This window comes from Neomonachus schauinslandi, chromosome 11 (assembly GCF_002201575.2).
Source record: "Neomonachus schauinslandi chromosome 11, ASM220157v2, whole genome shotgun sequence".
NCBI classification, from domain to species: domain Eukaryota; kingdom Metazoa; phylum Chordata; class Mammalia; order Carnivora; family Phocidae; genus Neomonachus; species Neomonachus schauinslandi.
The window spans coordinates 104,876,359-104,900,806 of NC_058413.1; the positions used below are offsets into that span (position 1 = coordinate 104,876,359).

General features: G+C 38.0%; 1 protein-coding gene across 1 annotated transcript in view; it reads right to left on the reverse strand.

The window, feature by feature from the left end:
• The window catches only part of DDX10 (DEAD-box helicase 10), a 269,843-nt gene that overhangs the window by 32,325 nt on the left and 213,070 nt on the right, over window positions 1-24,448 (reverse strand). Inside the window, exon 17 of the mRNA XM_021696556.1 lies at window positions 10,316-10,452. Within this exon, the coding sequence (XP_021552231.1) occupies window positions 10,316-10,452 (137 nt within the window). The remainder of the gene's footprint in view (window positions 1-10,315; window positions 10,453-24,448) is intronic.

Here is a 24,448-nt window from a genome sequence, read left to right on the forward strand (position 1 = left end):
ATGGTCAAGTGAGATTTATCCAGGGATGGAAGATTGATTCAACATCCACAACTCTACCAACATCATACAGCACATGAAGAATAAAAATCTTGTGGGCACCTGGGTGGCTCAGTTGTTAAGCAACTGCCTTCGGCTCGGGTCATGGTCCTGGGGTCCTGGGATCAAGCCCCGTATCAGGCTCTCTGCTCCGCGGGAAGCCTGCTTCTCCCTCTCCCACTCCCCCTTGCTTGTGTTCCCTCTCTCACTGTGTCTCTTTCTGTCAAATAAATAAATAAAATCTTAAAAAAAAAAAAAAGAATAAAAATCTTGTGATCATCTCAATAGATGTAAAAAAACATTTGACAAAATTCAGCATCCACTATGATAGAAACTCTCAACAAAGGGAGTATAGGGGGAATGTACCTCAACACAATAAAGGGCATACTGACAAACCCACAGTTAACATCATTCTCAATGGTGAAAAAACAAAAGCTTTCCTTCTAAGATTAGGAACAAGACAACAATGCCCACTCTCGTCACTTTTATTCAATATAGCACTAGAAGTCCTAAGCACAGCAATTAGGCAAAAAATTAATTAATAAAAAAATATAAACAAACAAGAGTCAGAAGTAGAAAGAATCAAAAAGGAAAAAGTAAAACCATCACTATTTGCAAATGACATGTTACTACAGAAAACCCTGAAGTCTGCATCAAGACACTGTTAGGACTAATAAATACATTCAGTAAAGTTGTAGGATGCAAAATTAACATACAGAAATCTGTGGTGTTTCTATACACTAATGAACAACTGTTAGAGAAATTAAGAAAGCAATTTCATCTACAATTGCATCAAAAAGAATAAAATACCTAGGAAAAATTTTTAAACAAGAAGGTGAAAGACCTGTATACTAAAAACTGTAAGACACTGATGAAAGAATTTGAAGACTCAAATAGATGGAAAGATATTCCATACTCATGGATGGAAGAATTAGTATTGTTAAAATGTCCATATAATCAAAGGAATCTATAGATTCAATACAATCCCTATCAAAAAAAAAATTCTGATGACATTTTTCACAGAACTACGACAAATAATCCTAAAATTTGCATGGAACCACAAAAGATCCTGAGTAGTCAAAGCAATCTTCAGAAAGAACAAAGCTGGAGGTATCATGTTTCCTAATTTCAACTATACTAAAAGCTATAGTAATCAAAACAGTATGGTATGGGCACAAAAAAACAGACACACAGGTCAATGGAACAGAACTAAGAGTCCATAAATAAATCCACATATATAGAGACAATTGGGATAAATGAGCCAAGAACATACAATGGAGAAAGGACAGTCTCTCCAACAAATACTGCTGAGAAAACTGGTCAGCCAAGAACTAGACTGCTATCTTACACCATACACAAAAATTAACTCAAAATGGATTAAAGATGTATAGAAGACTTAAAACCATAAAATTCCTAGAGAAAAACTTATGCAGTAAGCTCTTTGACATCAATCTCGATGATGTGTTTGTAAATCTGATTCCAAAAGCAACAGAAACAAAAGCAAAAATAAACAAATGGGACTACATCAAACTGAAAAGCTTCTGTACAGCAAGGAAAATCATCATCAAAATGAAAAGGCAACCTACTGAATGGGAAAAGATATTTGCAAATCATATCCAAAAAGGGGTTAATATCCAAACTAGATAAATAACATATGTAACTCAACAAATAAAAAACAAAATTAAAAATTAGGCAGAAGATGTGAATAGATCTTTTTTTCCAAAGCAGACATACAGATGGCCAGCAGACACATGAAATGATGCTCAACATCACTAATCATGCAATTCACAACTACAATGAGATATCACCTCACACCTGTTAGGATGGCTATTATCAAAAGGCCAAGAAATAGCAAGTGTTGGTGAGGATGTGGAGAAAAGAACCCTCGTGCACTGCTGGTGTGAGTGTGAACTGGTGCAGCCACTGTGGAAAACAGTACACAGATTCCTCAAAAATTAAGAACAGATCTACCGCATGATCCAGCTTTTCCACTTCTGGGTATTTATCCAAAGAAAATGAAAACACCAATTCAACAAGATATATGTACTCCTATAGATTCACTGTAGCATTATTTACAATAACTAAGATACAGAAAAAACCTAAATGTCCATCAATAGATAAATGGATAAAGATGTGACATAAATAAACAATGGATTACTATTCAGCCATAAATAAGAACAAAATCTTGCTATTTGTGACAACATCGATGGACCCTGAGGGCATTATGCTAAGTGAAATAAATCAAACAGAGAAAGACAAGTACTGTATGATTTCACTCATATGTGGAATCTGAAAACAACAACAACAAATGAACAAACAAAAGAATACCACAACAAGCTCATCGATACCGAGAACAAACTGATGGTTACCAGAAGCGAAGGGAGTTGGCGGGGTAGGTGAAATGGGTAAAGAGGGTCAAATAGTATGTTGATAGATGGTAATTAGACTTTTGGTGGTAATTACTTTGTATCCCATATAAATGTCGAATAACAATGTTGTATATACCTCAAAGTAATATAATGTTATATACTAATTTTACTTACAATGGCAAAAACAAAAGTAAACAAAACCAAACAACAAAAATGAAAAAACCTAAGCAAGGTACAACCTAGAACTCTAAAAGGAGAGTGGATAAGGAAATTATGGTGTATAAATAATGGAATGCCATATAATCATTAGTTATGATTCCATTCTACATGAGGCCATGTGAAATGAAGGAAAGGATCATCCTAAGAAAGTGTTGTTCTCAACAGTCTTTTCAGTGAAAACAAAGTTGCCATGCACCAGACTATGGGTAGCAGCCAAGAGAACCCGACTCGTCAGTTCATTACCCTTGCTATATGGTTCGTCAGAAATGACCCTAACACTTCTGAAACATGACAAACTCCTAACTGTCATTGAGTCCCAGTTATTCAGTGGGTGGCTAAATGACAGAGAAACAGAAAGCACAGAGCAAAAACCGGGACCACAAATAAGGTCAAACTGGGAACCTCCTAAACCCCAAATTGCCCAAAGAGTCTTTCCCATCCTAACCCTCACCCCAGAAAATAACACTTTCCTTCCTCAATGGGTAGCATCCTTTCCCCTATGAATCGCAAGATAAATAATACTGCTTTTCCCCACACCCAACCCAACAACCTGCCTTTTAAGTTTCTCCATTCATGCTATTAACCACACAGGATATTCTTTTTTGTTTTGTTGTGTTTTGTTTTGTTTTGAGGACAATGACAAAGTGGAGAAAGATAAAATGAACACAATTTAAAGAAAGTCAAGTAAAATTAACTCCTTGTCAACCACAATTCACATGAAGTTCTGATCAAAGCCCTATGAAATGTGATAATTCATGGAACTTTGTATTTCACAAATAAGAAGAGAAGATGGAGATTTTCCCTTGAAAGCTGCTAGGCAGATTAGAATCAGGGATAAATCTCCTGAAGTTAAAAAGAGTGAAAGGAAAGAATGACAGGCACACAATAAAGTCAATATATCATTAAGCTGAGCTGACTTCTTTCCTCATCTGCCACCCACAACTAGATCCACCAGTGAACAGGGATTCAAGTAAATGGAACTGTAGTCAATAGTATTTTTCTTTTCATAATTACCTAGACTCTGAGAAGAAAAAAAAAAAGTCCCCTTAAAAAATAATCACCCCCTAGATTCAGAACCAAAAATTCCAGTAAAATTCATATAAAATATATAATGTGCCATAACTGGTCCCAACCAAAAACAGTTAAAAAGAAATGAAAATGCTTCCTGGCCATTTTCCTTCCCCAGAAATTTGTCTCTGAGTCATACACATTTCTGTTGCAGGTGGAAAGCCTTCCACACTTTACAAAGCTGACTGTTAAGTCTTGGAAGAGAAGTTGGGAAGCAAGATTTAGTGAAGAAATGTCACAGAACAACATGAGGAGACACCACACAGATGAACGTGGGTCACCTCCTTTACGTAGGAGACAAATCTTAAAGATAAAGCAAGTTCACTCAAAACAAACCAGAAAGCTAACATGGAACACAGTTGAAAAATAATACAAAAACCCCAAACAAATGAAAAAGCAGGTAAACAAAAATCCTTCGTCAATCTTTTGACACAGAGCTGTGTCGCAGAAGCCGAAAAGAACAGCTCCTGATATTAGATGTAAAACAGTTTACTCTGTGCAGGAAAAGGCATCAATCCATATCGAAGTTATCATGTCTAAATTATGCCAATAGTCTCAGTACAAATTATAGATGTAATGGGTCTTATGCCACCTAGAATAATGGACCACCAATGTAAGGATTTTTTATAAAGTAACCTGTCAGGGCCAGAGACTGGTCTGTGAAAAAAACAGTAACATATTATCAGGCAGTAAAAGTCTAACCACAACCTTCTTCTCTTTCCTTTTTTTGTTTGAAAAAGGTTAGGATTATAAATATTAAAAACTTAATTTGACTGAACAATGAATATCTTGAACACCCAGCTGCTTCTTTTTCATCGTATTCAATACTTTGCAAATTTTCATCATTAGCAATTCACATGAAGATGGCCATAAACCAAACATGATGAATGCTACTAGATATACAAAAATTAATCTTATATTACATGCTCAAGACCAAATCTCTCAGCTTGTGAGGCACAGCTAAAAGGAACAATTCTAGTGAAAGAAGAGTTTAATTGGAATATGGTTAAAGATACTCTTGTTTCACTTCAAAGGCCGCACTGTTGAGAAGGGCAACCTCTCTTCTCCCTGTTCAGGCAAGACTTAAAACTTCACTCAGGTTAAGCTTAGACGTCACTCCCTTCACGAAGCTTTTCCAGAGTCACCAAGCCCAGGTTAGTTTCCTCCCTTGCTCTCTGCGCTCATTCCCTACCTGCCCTGCTCACCCCAGCCTCCCCCCCCATCCCCTCCCCCACCAGATCACAGCATGTATCCATTCTATTGTTTTGTAACTGCATGCTTAGCTGTCCGCAACCTCTGTTAAACTAAAAACTGTGACAGCAGGAAAGGTATTTTTCTTTATGTTTCATCCTCTGTACCTGTACTCACTATCACCTGGCATATGATTACTAAAAAATTCTTAGTTGAAAGAATGCACAGAAGAAATATTACAAGCTGGAGACTAACAGGTAAGTGGATATTTCTAACTCTTAAAAAAGCAGAACATGATTTAAATAATACAGAAGGTTCTTACTCCAGTTCTTGGCACTACATCTTGAAAACAGCCAAATATTTTTATTGTGAAAGCAATATAAATACATTAAATAGCCTGTTGGGGAGATCAAGAAATAATGAATCACTTAGTAGCACAAAGACCATTCTAATATTTGAGGTCTTTCTTCCTCTGAAGGTATGAAAGTCTGTATCAAAACTCACTAGCAAGAACACGATTCTGTGCCGTTCCTAGCAGACCAATGAATCCCAGATGTCACCAAGTCCACTGCAGCAAAGAGCTAGGTTCCTACCAAACTGCTCTATTTTAGTAACAACGACAACAATGACAAATGCTAACACATTTTGTAGTAATTCCACCTATGCTAATTCCACAGTTAGGAGGAACCAGAAGGGAAAGCTACCGAGTAAAACACAGCCTGCGCCGATGTGTACGGAGGATGGAAGATGAGGAAAGGAACCACACAGTGTCAAAGCAAGCTCTCCCTTCTCCATTTTCAAAAACAGCACATGAAAGCTTGGAGCCCTGATGGAGCTCGGGCATCTGCTGCTGACTAGCCAGCTGACATCCTTCTGTACTATGGGGGACACTACTGTTCCTCCTATTTCACTGCTCTCTTTCTAGGGATAAATGAGCTATTAATGACAGCATTCTTTTTTTTTTTTTTTTTAAGATTTTATTTATTTATTTGACAGAGAGAGGCACAGCGAGAGAGGGAACACAAGCAGGGGGAGTGGGAGAGGGAGAAGCAGGCTTCTCGCCGAGCAGGCAGCCCGATGTGGGGCTCGATCCCAGGACCCTGAGATCATGACCTGAGCCGAAGGCAGACGCTTAATGACTGAGCCACCCAGGCACCCCTTAATGACAGCATTCTTAAAGCTCCTTCAAAGGAACTCAAGGTCACATTATTTTCATTGTCGCTGAGAACTCTTTTAAGCAAGAGAACTCTTTCTGTCATGCTAACTTAAAGGAGCTGAATCTCGCACACCAGAATCCCTGGAATCAGTGTTAGAGATGACAGTTCTGAGAATTCTACAGAGGGTTCAGGATGGGTTAAATTCTACTGCACTGTGCACTGCGCTGAGGGAGACAGAGGTACGCTCTTTAAAACCCCATCACGCCTCCCTGAGGAAGAATTATAGACCCCAGATTCAGTCATTCTCCACTACATCTGGCTCTCCTTTGCCTACTTCCTACTGACTCTGTGTCTCTCCACGTAGAGAGACAAAAGTGTTACTCATGCTGAATATTTAGGGGTATCACTGAGGTAAAGGACAAAGAAATACCCAGAGGAAACTTTCAAAGGAAGTGGCTCATGCTACTTACTTTGGGACTGAGCCATTTTCTAATTGGTGTTATCTGGTCCCATAAAAGTAAACTCATATCGGAAAAATGTGAAGTTAATAAGCAGAGAATAACCCACTGGGAGAGCAAAGATGACCAAGAGGCTGACACACTCACCGTTGCTGCAATTACTGAGCTGAGGTTAGAAAGAGTGCAGCAAATAAAACCTGTGAGCCTGCCAGGAGAGCCCTCTAAAGCTGATATCACAAAATCCTAGCACCTCTTCTTGTTTATGGGCAGCAAAGAAAGAAAGATGCAGCCAAACTGGAACCATACAGTAGAACAGTATTGCAGTAGCAATAGCAATTACCACTGTCAAAATTCTAGTGTATAGGGATTTACTTGTGAACACTTTTACTTATCTAAAAACAATTTTGGTTCTAGTTCACACTTACCTTTATTCATTTTCACTAAGGTGGTTTTAACAGAGAAGGGGAAAGGGAGAAAAATGGAGGTAGAGTATATACAGGAATTTCACATGAAGGCGATACCTTGTAACTACCCGACACCCTGCCTTAGCTCGGGAATGGCAAATAGGTTTTATCTTGGGTAGGAATCCCAACTGACTGATACAGGCTGTATTGAGAAGGACTGCTTGGGCTAAATGGAAAGGAATATAGACAAAATCTATACTGGATGAGGGACAGGGAAATCAACCACCAGTAATATGGGCCTGCCACCCTGAGTCTAGTCCAGTGGGAGATTCTGGCAATGTCTGAAGATATTTCTGGTTGTCCCAACTGGAGAAGCGTTAGTGGTAGAGGCAAGGGATGCTGCTCAAGAGTCTACGATTACTCCCAACCCACCAAAACAAAGATTATCTGTACAGGAGTTCAGTAATTTGAAGTTGGTAAACCACGATCTAGTCAAATCTATCCTATAGTTAGTTCATCAGTCAAGCCTTTACCCAAATGACATTAAATTGGTCTTCAGACAGTGTTCCTGAGCTACCCTTCCTAATGCTAGGGTAATTCTATATAACTTCATTGGAGTGTTAGAACTATGGAGTCAATTTGATTTACACACATTACCCTGATCTGTCCCTCACTTAGTATTGTGATCACAAATTATTTTATCCCCTGAAGCCTTGGTTTCTTCATCTATAAGAAGAGAGGGTTAGACTAGATAATCACTGTCATCACAAACAAAAACAAAACTACTAGGAAGTCCTTACATGTGCCAAAGGGAATAAGCCCTTATTGATATTTTCTTCAACAAAAGATGATTTTTCTTCAGTTTAAGATAAGTTTACCAATTCCTTTCAATTTCTGTTAATGCAGATTTACTAGGTGTGCCTGAAATTAAAACCATTTTAATTTTCATGTAATGCTTAATTATTTTCCACCTGAACCTTTAAGTTAAGATGCCTTGGCATCTCAAGGTATTCTGGCCTTCTTGTCCTTCACCGTTATACTATCTGAACTTGGCTTCTCCAGTTCTCCAACCATCTATTCTACGCTCTCTTGTATCATCTAAACTATTAGGACCAATTATATAGTTGCTGATAATTATACTTCTCTTTTTTTACTCTATATATCTCTTTCATCAGTCAATCAATCAATCCAAATATTTCAGGGCCTTCTCTGTGCCTATGACATTAACAGTGGACAAAGGAGTAGAGTCAGGAGCCAGATCTGCTGACACAAAAGAAAGGTTCTGGCTTGGATGCAGTTACAGGCTTTAGTTAAGAGGATGAAGCACATGAAGCTATTAGAGAACAAGTTATATTAACGAGGTGGTAGCAGGGAAATGTCACTATGAGGGTAAAAAATGCCAGAAGAATGAAATGAAGCGTCTGCTGCGCACAGATTAAGGATAACCCAGAAGCTATCATAAGAACTGTTAGGGAAAAAATCGTTACGAATCAGATGCAGAAGGAATGCTGACATGTGGCCAATGACTTCAAAGGTAGGTTCTATGTTTTAAAGGTGTATTAAATAGATATGCAAAATATGGCTGAATAACAAACAGTGAGAACCAATGAATGTTCTCTCCAGAGACTAAAATTATACAGAAACATTTGGAAGTGCTAAAAAAGAGATAATAGGCCCCAAATGGAGTCACCTGTGCCAAGCCCCACATCAATAAACCAAGACTTAATACCTAACCTAGTTGTGGCTTCAGCCTCTCCCAGGAATGTGACCTAAAACCAGTCAATCTGGAATCACCTGGTCAGCACCAGTGAGGTCATCTGCCCAACAGACCCCTTCCATCCCCACAGGAAGGTGACCTTCTCTACAACAAGCCTCTCTTTGATAAAAACAAAAAAATTCCTTCTCCTGCTCCCCTCTACCTATAAAAGCCTTTCATTTTGTAGAGCTCTTCAGAGCACCTTTGTATATGCTAGATGGGATGCTGCCTGTTTTCATGAATTGTTGAATAAATTCATTAAAATCTTTAAATTTTACTCAATTGAATTTTGTCTTTTAAAAGAAGTTAATGATATAAAGTCATATGTGTTGAGTTAGATCACATCTATCAAAATGGAGATCCCATAAACCAACTCTGAAAAAGGGACATTTATTTTAGAGCTCATGGGGAAGCATCCACTCAACCGCTTAATGAACTGCTAGTTCATCAAGGTCTCAACATGTGCACCAAGGAACTTTCTGAAGCAAAGTGTGCATATTTCCCCTTAAAGATCAATTTCTCAAGATTAGGAATATGCCCTGAATCTAAATTATTTAACCCTTATGCCAAACATATTTATATATTTTTCTAAGTCATAATCAAATTATTTTCACCTGTGGTACCTCTTGTGGTAGTAAAGCTAGTGTGTTTACCACATTGTCTGCTATTATGTCCACTAGAAATACTAGAAAACCATTATGTCCACTACCTAGCTGTCCAATAGCAAATGTCTCAAGTTTCTGACATCACTTGGGAAGACTGCATTTTGGATGTCATTTCAGTATTATAAGATAATTCTATGTTTAAATGAACACAAGATCAAAATGAAGAGTGACTCTGAAATGATCCTCCCTTTAGCATTTACTCCTTAGGGGATAATCTTTTTGAGATTTTTTCATAATGTTCTTACTTAAAACCAGATTATAGCTCTTTGTGGCCTATCTCTCTAACTCCCAAATCCCTGAGCTAGTAGTTAGGGGTTCCAACAAGCTCCCTCTTTCCTTCAATCATATTAACTTCAGCTGTCATTAGTACCTCCCTTCTGCCTGAAGAGGCTCATTGGTTTAGAATGTCCTTGAAGTTCTGTGCCCTCAACTTTTAAATCAATACAATCTCAATGTAATCTAATACACAGTACTCTGAAAACAAATGCTAAGCAAATCATACTATTATTCAATTCATTGCATTTCATCTGTTTTTGGCACGGACGCAAATAAGTTCACAAGTAAACAGATTTTAAATCGAGAGAATCTGTCAAGGGCTGTTTAAGTTTTCCATTATTTTATGTATTTGTTACTTAATTTTATATAAAAAATGTGAAAGTATAACTGCCCTTTTTTAAAATTCAGAGAGACTTTTTAACAACACTCTCAACAGAGTCCTTTGACAGTGAATCAAAATAAAATTCTGCCTCTGTTTGCACTAAGTATACCCTACTGCATCAAATACTTAAGCATAAAGGATTCAGAAGGAGAAAGACAAGAAGAGAGAAAGAAAAAACAATTCTTATTATAACTGTTAAAACTAACAGTGATAACAGAAACAATAAGAGAGCCCCCAAAATGATGAGAAGAGCACAAGACATTTGTCTCTACACATCCTCTGGATTCAGAGGAGAAGATCTATATATTTAATCCTACTAAAAGTAAAAACATACCTAATTTTATTTTCCAGGTCTTCACTGTCTGATTCTTCAGAGCTTCTGTACTTATCTGGATCTGGAAGTGTGCTTGGATCAAATCCATCATCATCATCATCACTCCAATCCAGAAAGGCTTCCTCTTCATCTCTGACCTAAGAAAACACAAGGGGAGTTGTGGTTTAAGAAAACAGCTGATGAGTAATCAAGTCTTATTTCAAGACACAAACACTTGTCTAACTGATATCCTCAAACTGGAAGCCTTCTATTCTGGTGAAAGCCACTATGTGACTTTCAGAACCATTATCATTTGCAAAGAGAAAGGAAACCCATGTCATTTCAAAAATAAAATGAAAATATGGTTCAGGAAGTAAATCACCATTAAGTCCCTTAAACAAAACATGGGAAAAATGGTCAGTTTTATTACTTCCACATAACTGTCAAAGAAATAAAGTATAAAATAAAGTTGTTTTTGTGCTCCTGTCCATACACATGTGAATTTCAAAACTCCCAAAAATATTATATGAAAATATAAAAGGCCAGAAGAGGTACAGAAACTCTCTTTTTGTCTGATGACTTTATGATCACAGTAATCTCAGTGTTTAAATTAATAATCAGATCAATACAAGCTCATTAATAGTAAGGAGGGTTCTAAATTCAAGTTTAAGTATGAGATCATTAAAACAATGGAAAAGGAGAGGAATACCAAAAGACAGGAGAAGCAGTAACACATGGAAAAAGTTGGGAATAATTCCGTTTTATGCCAAGTACGTATGTAGGTGGGCTTTTTTTTTTTTTTTTTACTTTTATTTTATAGTGGTTTATTTTTGTCAAAGAACAAAGCAATGTAATGTTGAAATACACTTACTACACATTTATGTAATGACCATCCCTTATAAAAAATTTATTTCTGGCACATTGTGCTTCTTATCTACTAGGTTACAAAACCAAACAAGCATCATCACATGCATTTAGCAGATTATAAGTAGGACTTAAAAAAAAAATTCTGGATGAGTTTCTCTCAGTTACCATCTTTATAATTCTTCTTCACACCATATGAGACAAACGTCAATGATTCTGTTTTCAAATGTTTAATGTTCTTTCCCAGGAAGTGCATAACAACTCAGAATAGCATAGCAAGTGACTGTGCAAAGCCATGGTAGAGGCCCTCTAACACCTTCTGAACATCTCTCCCTTGATAACCTCTCAACATAACAAGAGGAGGAAGAAGAAAAGAAAAGAAGGATTAGTCATCGATGCAAAAGGCCCCTATTGCTCTCCTGGTAAAGCTCCCAGCTGAAAATAACAGGTCTGAAAAAAATGTATCAAAGGTGGGAGTGGGGGGATTGCCCTCAAAGGCAGAAAGCAGCACCCTGCACAGCCTATGAGATGGTCTACTTGAAAATAATGAAGGGTGTCAACAAAAACTGAATGTCCTCATATACTCAAAAACACTAATCTCCTGGGCTACAAGGTATTTCCAATTTTCCAGTCTGATGCTCTCAAAGGAATTTGAAGACAGAGCAGATTCAAAACAATTTTCAAGTTTTTTGGTCTCTCTTTACACTTAAAATGTATGAAGGACTCCAAAGATCTGCGAATGTGGATTATATTTACTGATATTTACTGTATTAGAAATTAAAACTGAGATTTTTTAAAAATTAATTTTAAAGTAACAAAATTCACTACGTATTAACATAAATGTCATATTTTATGAAAAACAGCTATAATTTCCCAAAATACCATTGTTTTATATTTTTGCAAGTTTCTTTAATAACTAGTATTTTTTTTTCTTTTCTTTCATTTAATTTTTTTTTTTAAGAGAGCGTGCACATGTGAGCCGGGGGAGAGAGGCAGGGAGAGGAAGAGGGAGGGAATCTCAAGCAGGCTGCACACCCAGTGGGGAGCCTGACACCAGGCCTTGATCTCATGACGCTGAGAACATGACCTGAACGAAAACCAAGAGTCGGATGCTTAACCGACTGAGCCACCCAGGTGCCCCTACAGTAACTAGTTTAAAAGAAGACAGCTGAGTGCCCAAATGTTCCTCTGCATTCACAATGTGTTGTTCTGGGTGAAGTATATGAAGAAAATCTAGTCGCTCTGAGGTAAGATGGTTGGGAAAGGGAGGAGTAGCCTTTTCAGGGAATGGCAGTTACTTTTCTTTGATAACACAACAAATCCTGATGAGTAGTTTCAGAACAAGTAGTTGCAATGTAGAATCTGAAGCCATTCTGTACTGTTACATTAAAACCCATCGGTCTACTTTTCACTTTGAATGTATCTTTTACCAGTGAGTGATTTTGTAACATCATGTATCAGCTATGTGGAAAACACTGGTTCACTGAATTATGCAGATCTTCCTTATGTGAATCTTCAAGTGTTGATACATTTCATTTTACAATATATTTTTTTAAAGATTTTTTTATTTGACAGAGAGACAGCGAGAGAGGGAACACACCAGGGGGAGTGGGAGAGGGAGAAGCAGGCTTCCCGCCGAGCAGGGAGCCCCATGCGGGGCTCGATCCCAGGACCCCAGGACCATGACCTGAGCCAAAGGCAGACGCTAAATGACTGAGCCACCCAGGCGCCCCTCATTTTACAGTATTTTTTTAAAATCACATTTGTTAATATCACCTTCAATATCATTAAGAGGTGTCTTTCAAAGTATGGGGAAGCTATTGGTGGATACAAGCTTTCCAAAATTCTGATTTTTTCTTAGAAACTCAAATTTTATGATTAACAACAAATATTTTTGGTTTTTCCCTTGAAATGTAAGCAACAAGTGTCATCTTCCTCTGGTGGTTTTCAAACATTTCTCTTTATCATAGAGGAGTTTTTTTTGTTTGTTTTTTAATTTTATTTTATTATGTTATGTTACATCTGGGAATGGTTTTGTGTTCCTCCTTCTTGTGGCTCTGCCAGCTTCTTGGATCTATCATTTCATGTTTTTCACTACATTTGGGGAGTTTGGCCATTATTTCTTTAAACACTTGTATGCCTCGTTCTCATATATATTGGCCTACTTCACAGTTCTCTGAGGCTTTGTTCATTTATTTTTTTCAATCTTTTTTCTTCATGGTCTTTGGACAGGGTCATTTCTACTGGGTCTCCAGGTTTGCTATTCCTTTCTTCTGATATTTCCAAACTACTTTTGAGCCCATCTGGCATTTTTTTTTTTTTTTTTTTTTACTGTAATTTTGTGTTTCAGCTCTAGGACTACCCAGCTTGTTTTGTTTTTACTATAGTTTCCATAGCTCCGCTGAGATTCTCTATTTATTCATTCATACTATATTTTCCTTTAATTCTCTGAACATACTTTCCTTTAATTCTTTGAACATATTTAAAATAGTTGCTTTGAAGTTTGCTAAATTCAAATCTGGCCTAATAGTTTCTGTGACTGCCTTTCTCTTCGGTATGGATCACATTTTATTGCCTAATTGCATCTCCAATAATTTTGTAGAAAAACAGACACTGCAGATATAGAAACTGAATTCTGTCACATTTTTCTGAGGACTACTGGATTTGTATTCTGTTAGGAGTTCTCTTGCTTGGATTCAAACCACAAACTCTATCATGGTCCTCAGGTGCTTATAGCTCTGTTTTGTCCCTGTGGCTTCCAAATGCTGCTTTTTTAGCCTGGCTTCCTACAGGTCTCCCCTGAGCCTATAACATGTGACACTCAGCCAAGGATTTAAGCAGAATTGAGCTCACCTTCTCTATAGTTTTCTTGCTTGTGGGAATTGCTCTAATTTCCACCTGCTATATAGGCTTTGAGATCTATGCTCTGACACTTCAAGCAGAATATTTCATTTAACTGCATTTTAACACCTAATACCATTTAATATGCTCCCTTCACATTTATCATAAAGCAAGTGGCCTTCAAAAAAGTCCTACAATAGGAGAAATAAATTAGATAGTGAGACTTAGTATAAATATCTCACTCAATATTCCAGTGCACATATTTGACTATTTGAAGGAAAATACTAATTCAGACTGATGAAAATTTAAATGGATAACATATTATTTGGATTTCTGTTACTCTCTCTTCCAATTAACAACACTCAGGTTTTGTTATTTCCTAACTTAGAAGATGATCACCATATTGTTTGTACTGCATTACATACCTTAACGCATGACAATGACAAATGAATTTAAGTTGGCAATCACTCCTTTCAGAAACAATTTCAACCTACTAGAAGTGTAGGAATGACAAAAAAAAGTCATTTTTATATTGATCTTTCTTGTCCTTTGGTTCATTCTTCATATGGTCAGAAATAAAACTATAAAATATAAACATACTGTGGCTCTTTGATAGCTTTAGTTTATTAAAACAAAAACACTATCATTTACAATAAACACAAAGCATAAATAAAAGTCATGAGGACTACTGCCATAATGAAAACATTCTAGAGAAAAGTACTGTTTGTCTTTATCATAAGGTCTAGTTTAGAAGTATGTTCCTTCTAGCTATTTAAGGTAGCAAAAAAAAAAAAAAAAAAGACGTTCTAGCTGCTCATCTCTACTAACTGCTCGTCTCTATCCTTGTGATTTCATAAATCATTCAAAAGAATATTTATAAAAAAGGCACCATACTCATTTTTATCTCCTTTTGGGATTATCTTCATGAGAACATAATTACTCTGATATACCTACCACTTCCCAACTCTGACACCTCAGTGCGTTAGGACACCATGGCTAGAAGCTCATGGCAAAAGGGAACTATTTAATATTTAAGCATTAAATGCAGGAAAGTAATTAAATTTCTACCTTAGAGATGCTGCACCTGACAGCAATGGGAAGGGTGGTTGAAGGGTTTAAGGTCTGAAGGTAGGATATCAGTTTAAAAACTACAATAATCCAGGTGGAAAGAGGGATACAGTGAAGAAAGTGGCCATGGAAATGGAGGTGGGGACAGGTCTGAAAGATGTCAAGGAGGGAGAACCAACCAGATTCTGTGGACTACATGGGTACATAATATATTGCAGAGAATCAATATGCACAGAACCATAACTGCACATGTCAAATATGGTCCAAGAAAGCTGCTTGGTAAATACTGCAAAGATGCCTTACAAAAACGCCTTTCTTCAACAAGTCTTTATTAAGAAGCTATTATATGTGCCAGATATATAACTAGGTTCTGGGAATGCAGAGTAAATGAGACAAAGTCCCTACCCTAACAAGAAAATGAACTCTTCTAGGTTACTTACCCATGGAGAAGCATAGCATGAAAGCCAGGTTCCCAATCACGAGCTAACTGACTCCACTGGTCCTGCTAAATGCCTACCATCTTACAGAATGCAGTCTTCAACTCAGGGTTCCTCTAACATGCAGCTGACTGACCATGGATCCTGACGGTCAACATGCTTCTCTTCAGGTACTTCCAGGTTGGAAGCTGCAACCACTCCTGCCTCACTGACCAACCACCCTCCCACCTTCCCCCGCTCCCCAACCCCAGCTCAAAACGAAACAAGAACCCCTCCTGTCACACCTATACTCCACTCTTCTCTCTTACAACCCCAAGAAATAAGGCCTCACACCCAAAGAGATCAGGGTCACCTCTATGAACTGGCTGTTCCTGAAATATAGTTTCGGAACCTCTGAGGAAAATATTTCACCTAAAATAAGAACGGCTTTTCCAAAAATAGTTACTTGGAAGACTCAATTTTAAGTAGGATACAAGAAAATATATGAAAAAGAAATGTAACCCAACTAGCTTTTATATTGTTTTCGGTTTTGATGATGGCAAGAAACACAGATGCGAAGTGTCACCCTCCAGCAGTAAATTCACAAAGGGCTCTGACACACTTTATCTTACTTGATTTTCAAGCCCTATGAAGAAGATAATTACTGTTCTTGTTTTCAAAATGAAAAAAACTGCGATTCAGAGGACTAAATAACTTAACCAAGGTCACACAAACCTGGACGTATACTATGTTAACTTTCTCTGTAAAATCTCTGGATTTGAGGCTGGTACAATTCTTCCTTCAGAATCAAGCATATTTTATAAGCTTCATAAATCATAGAGCGCTGTTTTCTATGCACATTGCATGCACTCACCTCCAGTCTGATGCTCTGGTCTCCCAAGTACCTCTCTGGTGTCTCCTGCGTGCGGTCCCCCACCAGCTTCCTCACGAGACTCTCTGTAACCATTCTTCCCCCCCCCCCTTTTTTTTAAGATTTTATTTATTTGACAGAGAGAGAGAGAGAGACAGCGAGAGAGGGAACACAAGCAGGGGGGAGTAGGAGAAGGAGAAGCAGGCTTCCCCTGAGCAGGGAGCCTGACGCAGGGTCCGATCCCAGGACCCTGGGATGATGACCTGAGCCGAAGGCAGACGCTTAACGACTGAGCCACCCAGGCGCCCCTCTTCCCTTCCTTCTAATCACATCAATTATCTATGTTGTAACTAGAATGTTGTTGCTTCATTAAGGTTCAAATCTGATGGTGTTTTCACCTGCTTACAACCCTTTAAGACACTCTTTCAAGTCCTAGAACAAGTCAAGCCCCTTCCCACCTCAACATCCTCACGCCGGGTATTTTTCTACTAGAATCCTCTTCCACTTCCTCTTGCCTGGTGTACGGTGTTTTCTGACACCAATTTTTCAATGCCAGACGAGTGTCCCAGCAATTCAATTCTGACACGATGCAGAGTTAGCAAAGACCCACAGGTAAAGGGCTCAGTCCCACGAGACATCAAATGCCAGCTGCAAGTGGGGTCCCCAAATGACCTGCACTTCTCCCTGGCCAACTACAAATTCTGGGATTCTCACAACCTCCTCCTCAGGTTTGATAATTCTCTAGAATGACTCAGAACTCAGGAAAGTGCCCTGCTTATGACTGCCAGCTTCTTTATTATAGAGGTAACAACTCAGGAACAACCAAATGAAAGAGATGCATAGAATAAGGTATGGAGTGGGGATGGGGTGCAGAACTTCCAGGCCCTCTCCAGGTAGGCCACCTTCCTAGCACAGTGACATATTCACCAACCTGGAAGTTCTCAGAACCTTACTGTTCAAGAGTTCTTATAACTCAATTTCCAGGCCCAATTTCCTTCCAAGAGATAGGAGGTAGGGCTAAAAGTTCCCATCCTCTAATTCTGTGTTCAGTCTCTCTGGTGACCAGGCCCCCTTCCGAAGCTATCAAGAGACTCCACCCTGAGTCACCTCATTCGCATAAACTCAAGTGCGCTGGGCAGGAGCTCCTTATGAGTAATAAAGCAGTTCTACCACTCAAGAAATTCCAAGGATTTTAGGAGTTCAGTGTCGGGAACCAGGAATAAAGATCAAATATATTTTTTATTATACCACACGTGGTTAATTCCAAGTCATCAGGTCTTAGATTAAACATTTCTAAACATCACTTCCTTAGTAAAACTTCCTGAAGATTTGTTTTCAGTGTTACACCTCAAGCGAATTCCCTATTTAATGTCTATATTCCTTTCTAAGTGTAGGTTCCATGGGAGTAAAGGCCATATCCTGTTACTGCTGTTGAAATAAATTCCCAGGCCCAAGATGGAGGCACTCCTACCTGGGGTGCCATGTGAGCAAATCAAAACTTTTGTGTCCCTGTAAATGTTCTGCTTTACCGGAGATGCACTCTATCCAGTCAGCTAATCCCCAAGTGCCAAGCCAACTCTGGTTCTTCTCACCCAGAACAAGACTGATTAAGTGGCCCCAACCAATCAGATATTTTTTCCCTCTTCCTTGTTCTTTATTCTTTATCCTATAAATGCTTCCTGCCTTATGCCCCATTTTGCAGTTCTCCAATAGGAAACTGTCCACTTCACAAAATGTTAAAGCTTGTATCACCTAAATTGTCTTCTTTGAACATTTTTCTTAAAATTGCTCACTGCTGAAATCAAAAAGCATAGAGCAGGTTCACAAATACTTGATAAGTAAATAGATATTTAATGTGAAAATATGAAAGTGGAATACAATATTATTAATGAGTATATACTTATAATTGATAAAGGTTTAATACTAGTTAAGTTAGAAATCTTATCAATTTAGATCTGATTGTAGGATTTTTATTGATAATTGTCAACCACTTATGTCTCAGATTCCTCAAGTATAAAATAGAAATATGTCATAGTATTTAGGCATAAGGAAGCCGATAACAATTTTAATTAATTGCAGGTGCTTGGAAAATATGCAATCAGCATCTTAATAGGAAAAAAATGAGTGGTCAGTAAAGAAAAATGAATGTGTGATAATGCCTATAAAATAATAATAAATTATGTTTAAAATTCCCTCTAGAAGATCGTGCAAGAAAACTTCAGGTAAGAGCTATACACACACTGAGGGCTTATACATACACAAAAAATCTAGTTATGGACTTGGCTATGAACAAGTCCTTGACCCTTACATTCATTCAAAAAATTCGGAAACCTCAAGCACTTCCTTCAGCTCAAATTAATAATCATTTTCTGAGTGCTCAGTATATTTAGCCCATCATAGGTAGGCAAAAATGAATGAGTCAGGGTCTTACTTTTGAGAACTTTAAAATTTTAGAATATTGTTTAAACTTCCTTCGGCAGACAGCAGAGAGAGCCAGACCCTACGCCTAACTATGCTTCTATACATGCTGGATTTCCTTTACTTCTTTTTCTTTCTGAGGGCACTCACAACCACAGCCAAAGCAAAAACAAAAGTGAAATCCTAGCGCTAAAAGTGAGAGAGTACAAAGTGGCCCAATAAGAAATGTAACACACTCAAAGCTTGATAAAAAGAAAACACAAAGTGACATAAGTCGAGAACATCTCAAGAGGAGGGCTGACAAGGGAGGAAAGAAAATGGATGATTGCCTTGAACTACATGCAAAGTAAGAGAGCCTCACTTCGCACCGGAGTATATTTTATTAGGCCAAAGACCAAAGCGTTTCTAAAATAACAGGGAATAAGACTTGATTTCAGTCACTTTGCTAAGGAGTGGAAACGGAAGCAATACTGCATTCAGCGGATGGAGAGAACACGTGTGCTTGCAGGTCGGGATCATCAGTGAGGAAATCATCTCAAAGTCTAAATTACCTGCATTACCTTCCTCTATACTATACAGCATTCAACAAAAATGAATAAAATAAGTTTTCAGAATTGTCTTCAGATTTTAGTTATTTAATTCCATTTAGGATTTTAAAAAAGAAGTCCTCCCATTATGATGAACTAAAGCAGAATGTCAACTTTGACACAACAAAATTTCACGAGGGAAAATTCCAACGTAATAAACTATTTCTGATCCTGAAAAAGAATGTAAAGATGGCGAAAGAAAATTTTAGAGAAAAATGAGGTATTCAAAATACAATTTGTTACCACTAACAAAACTTCAAAACAACTTTCTAAGAAAGCACTGAGAAGATGATACTTCATAGTTTTGTAATTTAAAATAAAAATTCTGATTGCTAAAGACAGAGCCAACCACCTTCAGTAGTTAGAGATGGACTGATTTTTTTGAGAAGCTATACATTCCAGGTACAAAGTTCCTGAGTGGAAAAAAATCATTGAAATGGTTTTTCTCAACTATAAGCACAAAAAGATTAATGATATTAAATGCTGAAAGTCAGCATCTACTTACTAAGGTCCATGTGAAGAATAGTAAACATAGGACAAGCTGACAGAGCTGAGAGATCACTGCTCCTGACCATAATGCCAAATTTTAATAGCCTGACTCCTTCACTTTTTAATAAGGATGTTGTCATACTCATTAAAATATTTTAGAATATTTTCAGTTTCTGGCTCCTAGAAATTTATTCCATAATGGCGATGTTGGGCTTTGGCCTAATGCTGATTTTTATACTTGGTGTTTGGTATCTGGCCAAAGTGTGTCTTTTCTGCACTTCCAGTATGTACTGGCTGAATTGCACTTGAAATCCACAACCCTGGTTGAGGGTTCTGGACTCTATATTTATGGGGTTCTTGTTCAGAAATCTGTCCTTCCTAACTCCAGCACTTATCTAATAGGCATAGTGAGTCAGAGGAAGGCAACACATTTCAGCCATGGCCATCTAATCATAGAGGAACCTGAGAAGACAAAGGGAACACAGGATGTTGGGAAATGATAAAAGCAATATCCAGGGGAACAAGGAGGAGAATTTAAGCAAAGGCTACCTGTTTAGAGAATTTCTTTCTTAAATCTAGTTAAGCTTACCCGAATTCTGCTCAGTACCCTCTTTATTTTTTCTAAGCGTTCCAAAACAATAGAAATATCTGATTGAAAGACTATGAGGAGGTGATATAAATAATACATGAAGTGAACACAGTTAAGAATGGCAGGCGAACGGCTGGCACATGAATATTCAAAGTCTCAAAGAGCAAGTCCCAAATTTGGAAGGATCTTCAGAATTTGGAATAGTCACTCAACAACTATATACTGCATACTTACTGTTTGCTGAACATTGCTACAGAAGAAGAATGTAATCTGAAACATGGCATGACAGAAGAGCCTATGATTCAGCATTTTAACCTTAATAAGACTTTCAACAAAATGAAATTCCTTCTAAAACTGCCTTACACAAAATTCATTATTCTTCCTAAATTGCTTACTTACTTGTTTACTTAATATATGAATATCTCATAGAGCTCTGAAAGATACTGAGAATGCTACAATTTCATAATATCCTATTACATAATGGTGCTTCCCATTATTGATCATCTTTATTTCTCATACTGTTTTTTTTTTAAAAGATTTTATTTATCTGACAGAGAGAGAGACAGCGAGAGAGGGAACACAAGCAGGGGGAGTGGAGAGGGAGAAGCAGGCTTCCCACGGAGCAGGGAGCCCGATGCAGGGCTCGATCCCAGGACCCTGGGATCATGACCTGAGCCGAAGGCAGATGCTTAGCGACTGAGCCACCCAGGCGCCCCTTCTCATTCTCTTCTTTCCAGAGGAAAGTTACATCAAATAAGATATTAAACAAAATACAAATTCCAGTTTGCCATTCTTGTCACAATAATGAACACTTTAATCTAAAATGAGTGACAAGACCCTGATTTGATTGTCCCACCCATCGCTGGCTGCGAGTCCTTAGGCAATTTACTAACTCTGGGAGCTTGTTTCCTCATCTGTATAATCTAAACACTGCCATCTACCATTTAACGTTGCTGTGAGGATCAAATGAGAAGGCACAAGAAGTCTGTGACAATGTTCATCATCATTAATAGCAGAACTGTACAAACGGGAAAAAGACATGCCGGCAGTTTGGCAGTCTTATCCTTTCTAGGTATCCCTCTGCTTTCTCCAAATATGAATTCTAACACAGGCAGAAATGTGCAACAGATTTAAATCTCCTTAGGAAGCAGTGTATTCATAATAAAAAAATAGAAAATTATACACAAAAGAGAACAGAATTGAAACTATCAATGTTAGAATGTTAGCAAAGGTAGTTCAAGAATAAATACAAGTACTACTTTGTAAACCAAGTAGTAAATTTGATGAATGGAATATTATTCAACAATGACAAGGACTGATCTATGCAACAACATGGGTGAATTTCAAATGCACCTTACTGAGTGAAAGAGAATGGACCCCAAAGGCTATATACTGAGTGATTCAATTTATATTAAAATCTGGGAAAAACAACAATAACAACAAACTAGGGACAGAAAATAGATCAGTGATTGCCAGGTGTTTGGGAGAAGGCAGCAAGAAAGAATTTTTTGGGATGATGACATAACTGTACCAACCATCCCTGACTCCTGTCCCTGGTCAAGAACTAATGCTTGGTACAACTGTATTTACTGGGGCTAAACTGATACTAAACTGAGAACACAGGCCTCAAATTAGACAGTTCTGAGTTTTTAAGAGGGTCATTCATTCCCAAAAGCCCTGAATGTGAATTCGTTTTCAATTGCCAAATGACACATGCCAGTCCCTTAAGAACTGTTTCAGGCTGCTGACAAGCAGAAAAACACAGAAGTCATAAACTCCACATTTTTAAGGGCAAGAACACCTAACAGCAATTCATAAAACAGTCGTAGAATGAGTGGGATCAGATACCCATCTGTCACATGAGTATCTTTGCAATCTTTGGCCAAACTTTTCGTTTCTCAGGGAGAAAAGGGAAGCCAGAACGCCGCCTTTCTGGCTCTAGCTTTAGAGCAATAGAACACTGACGGGATGGGTTTCAGTCACGTGCACGTTTACTTTTCCTAGATTCCTCATGGTTTGTTCTACCAACTCACCATTTCTCCAACGGGAAATCCAAGCACAACCTCAACTTCCCTCAGTGAGCTAGTGGAAAACTACCGTCTGCAGGGACTAAAACTGGTTCATGTTTGGTGAAAATTAAATAGCAATTTAAAATCAGAAATAAACTGAATGAATTCAAGTTTTGACAAATGCATATGAATGAATCGAGTAGAACATGAAAATTCACTAACCGTGAGCATACAAAAAGCCAAAAATGCTAAATAATGTGTGAAACATCCCCTACAAATATATAAGTTACAAACCATGATGGTGTATCTTCTAAGTAAACAGGTGATTGTGATATCACTGAAGGAGATGTCACTGAATGAACATTCCCATCCCAAACCAACTTTTTTTTTTTTTTTTAAAGATTTTATTTATTTATTCATGAGAGACAGAGAGAGAGGCAGAGGGAGAAGCAGGCTCCCAAGGAACAGGGAGCCCGATGTGGGACTCGATCCCAGGACGCTGGGATCATGACCTGAGCCGAAGGCAGACGCTTAACCATCTGAGCCACCCAGGCGCCCCCAAACCAACTTCTTTTAGCATTTTGTAGAGCGGGGCCTCAGTCGCTTCTGCTAAGACCACCCTGCTCTGAGAGCCAGCCTCCTAATAAAAGTTGATCATTTCCAATGGGCTAGTTTTAAATAAAATTGTCCGTTAAAAAAAAAAATCACAGCAATAAAAATGTTTTCTTCTTCGTTTTTTTTTTTTCTTTTAAGATTTTGTTTATTTATTTGAGAGAGAGAATGAGAGAGACAGCATGAGAGCGGGGAGGGTCAGAGGGAAAAGCAGACTCCCTGCTAAGCAGGGAGCTGATGTGGGACTTGATCCTGGGACTCCAAGATCATGACCTGAGCTGAAGGCAGTAGCTTAACCAACTGAGCCACCCACGCACCGTCTTCTTCATTTTCACTCACTCCTGCCTGCCAATATTTTAACACCAATGACTCAAGGCAAGGGGAGGAGAGATAAAACAAAGACATTACTTTGGAAAATATGTGATTCTTCAAAAAGTTAATAATAGAGTTACCAAACAAACAATTCCAATCCTAGGTATACACCCAAGAGAAATGGAAATATATTTCCACACAAAAACTTACACATAAACAAAATCTGCACCTAGCAGTATTATTCATAATAGCCAAAAAATTTGAACAACCCAAGTGTTCTAACAAATGATAAATGGATAAATAAAATGTAGGACATCCATACAATTAAATGTCACTCATTAATGAAAGAAATGAAGTGCAATAGCCTTCATCAATGGTTTCAGTTACCTGCAGCAAACCATGGGCTGGAAGCAAATGATCTCTTTCTGACACACTGTCAGGTCCACGAAGCCTAGCGCTACGTCACAATGCCTACGTCATTCCCCTCCCTGCATCTCATCACATAGGTGTTTTGTCATCTCACGCCACCACGAGAATAAGGGTGAGTCCGGTACAGTAAGACATAACCTCTACCATAATACAATGTTATAACTGTTCTATTTTATTATTGTTGTTATTAATCTTTTATTGTGACTGACTTATAAGTTAAACTTGATCATAGGTATGTATAATAAAAAAATAGTATACATAGGGTTTGGTACTATCCAGAGTTTCAGGCATCCACTGGGGGTCTCGGAACATATTGCCAGTGGATAAGGGGGAAGTATTAAATATATATGCTCCTACATTACTGACCCTATTAATCTGGAAGCACTATAAGAGCAGTAACCTTTGTATTTCTCTTTGTATCCCTCAGAGCCCCTTATCACGTGCACTTCGCACACAGTAAGCACTGAGAAAATATTTGCTGCAAAAATATAATGTAGACGCTAACTGTGTGTGGTCCTAGATCCCTGGACCAAGTGAGACAACCAACACATTTCTCCCCCTAAGATTTGTATTAGAAAACATTCATATGCTTTAAATTTCAGCTTCTATATCTGTAGCCAGCTTTTCATTATAGCACTTATTTCCAAGG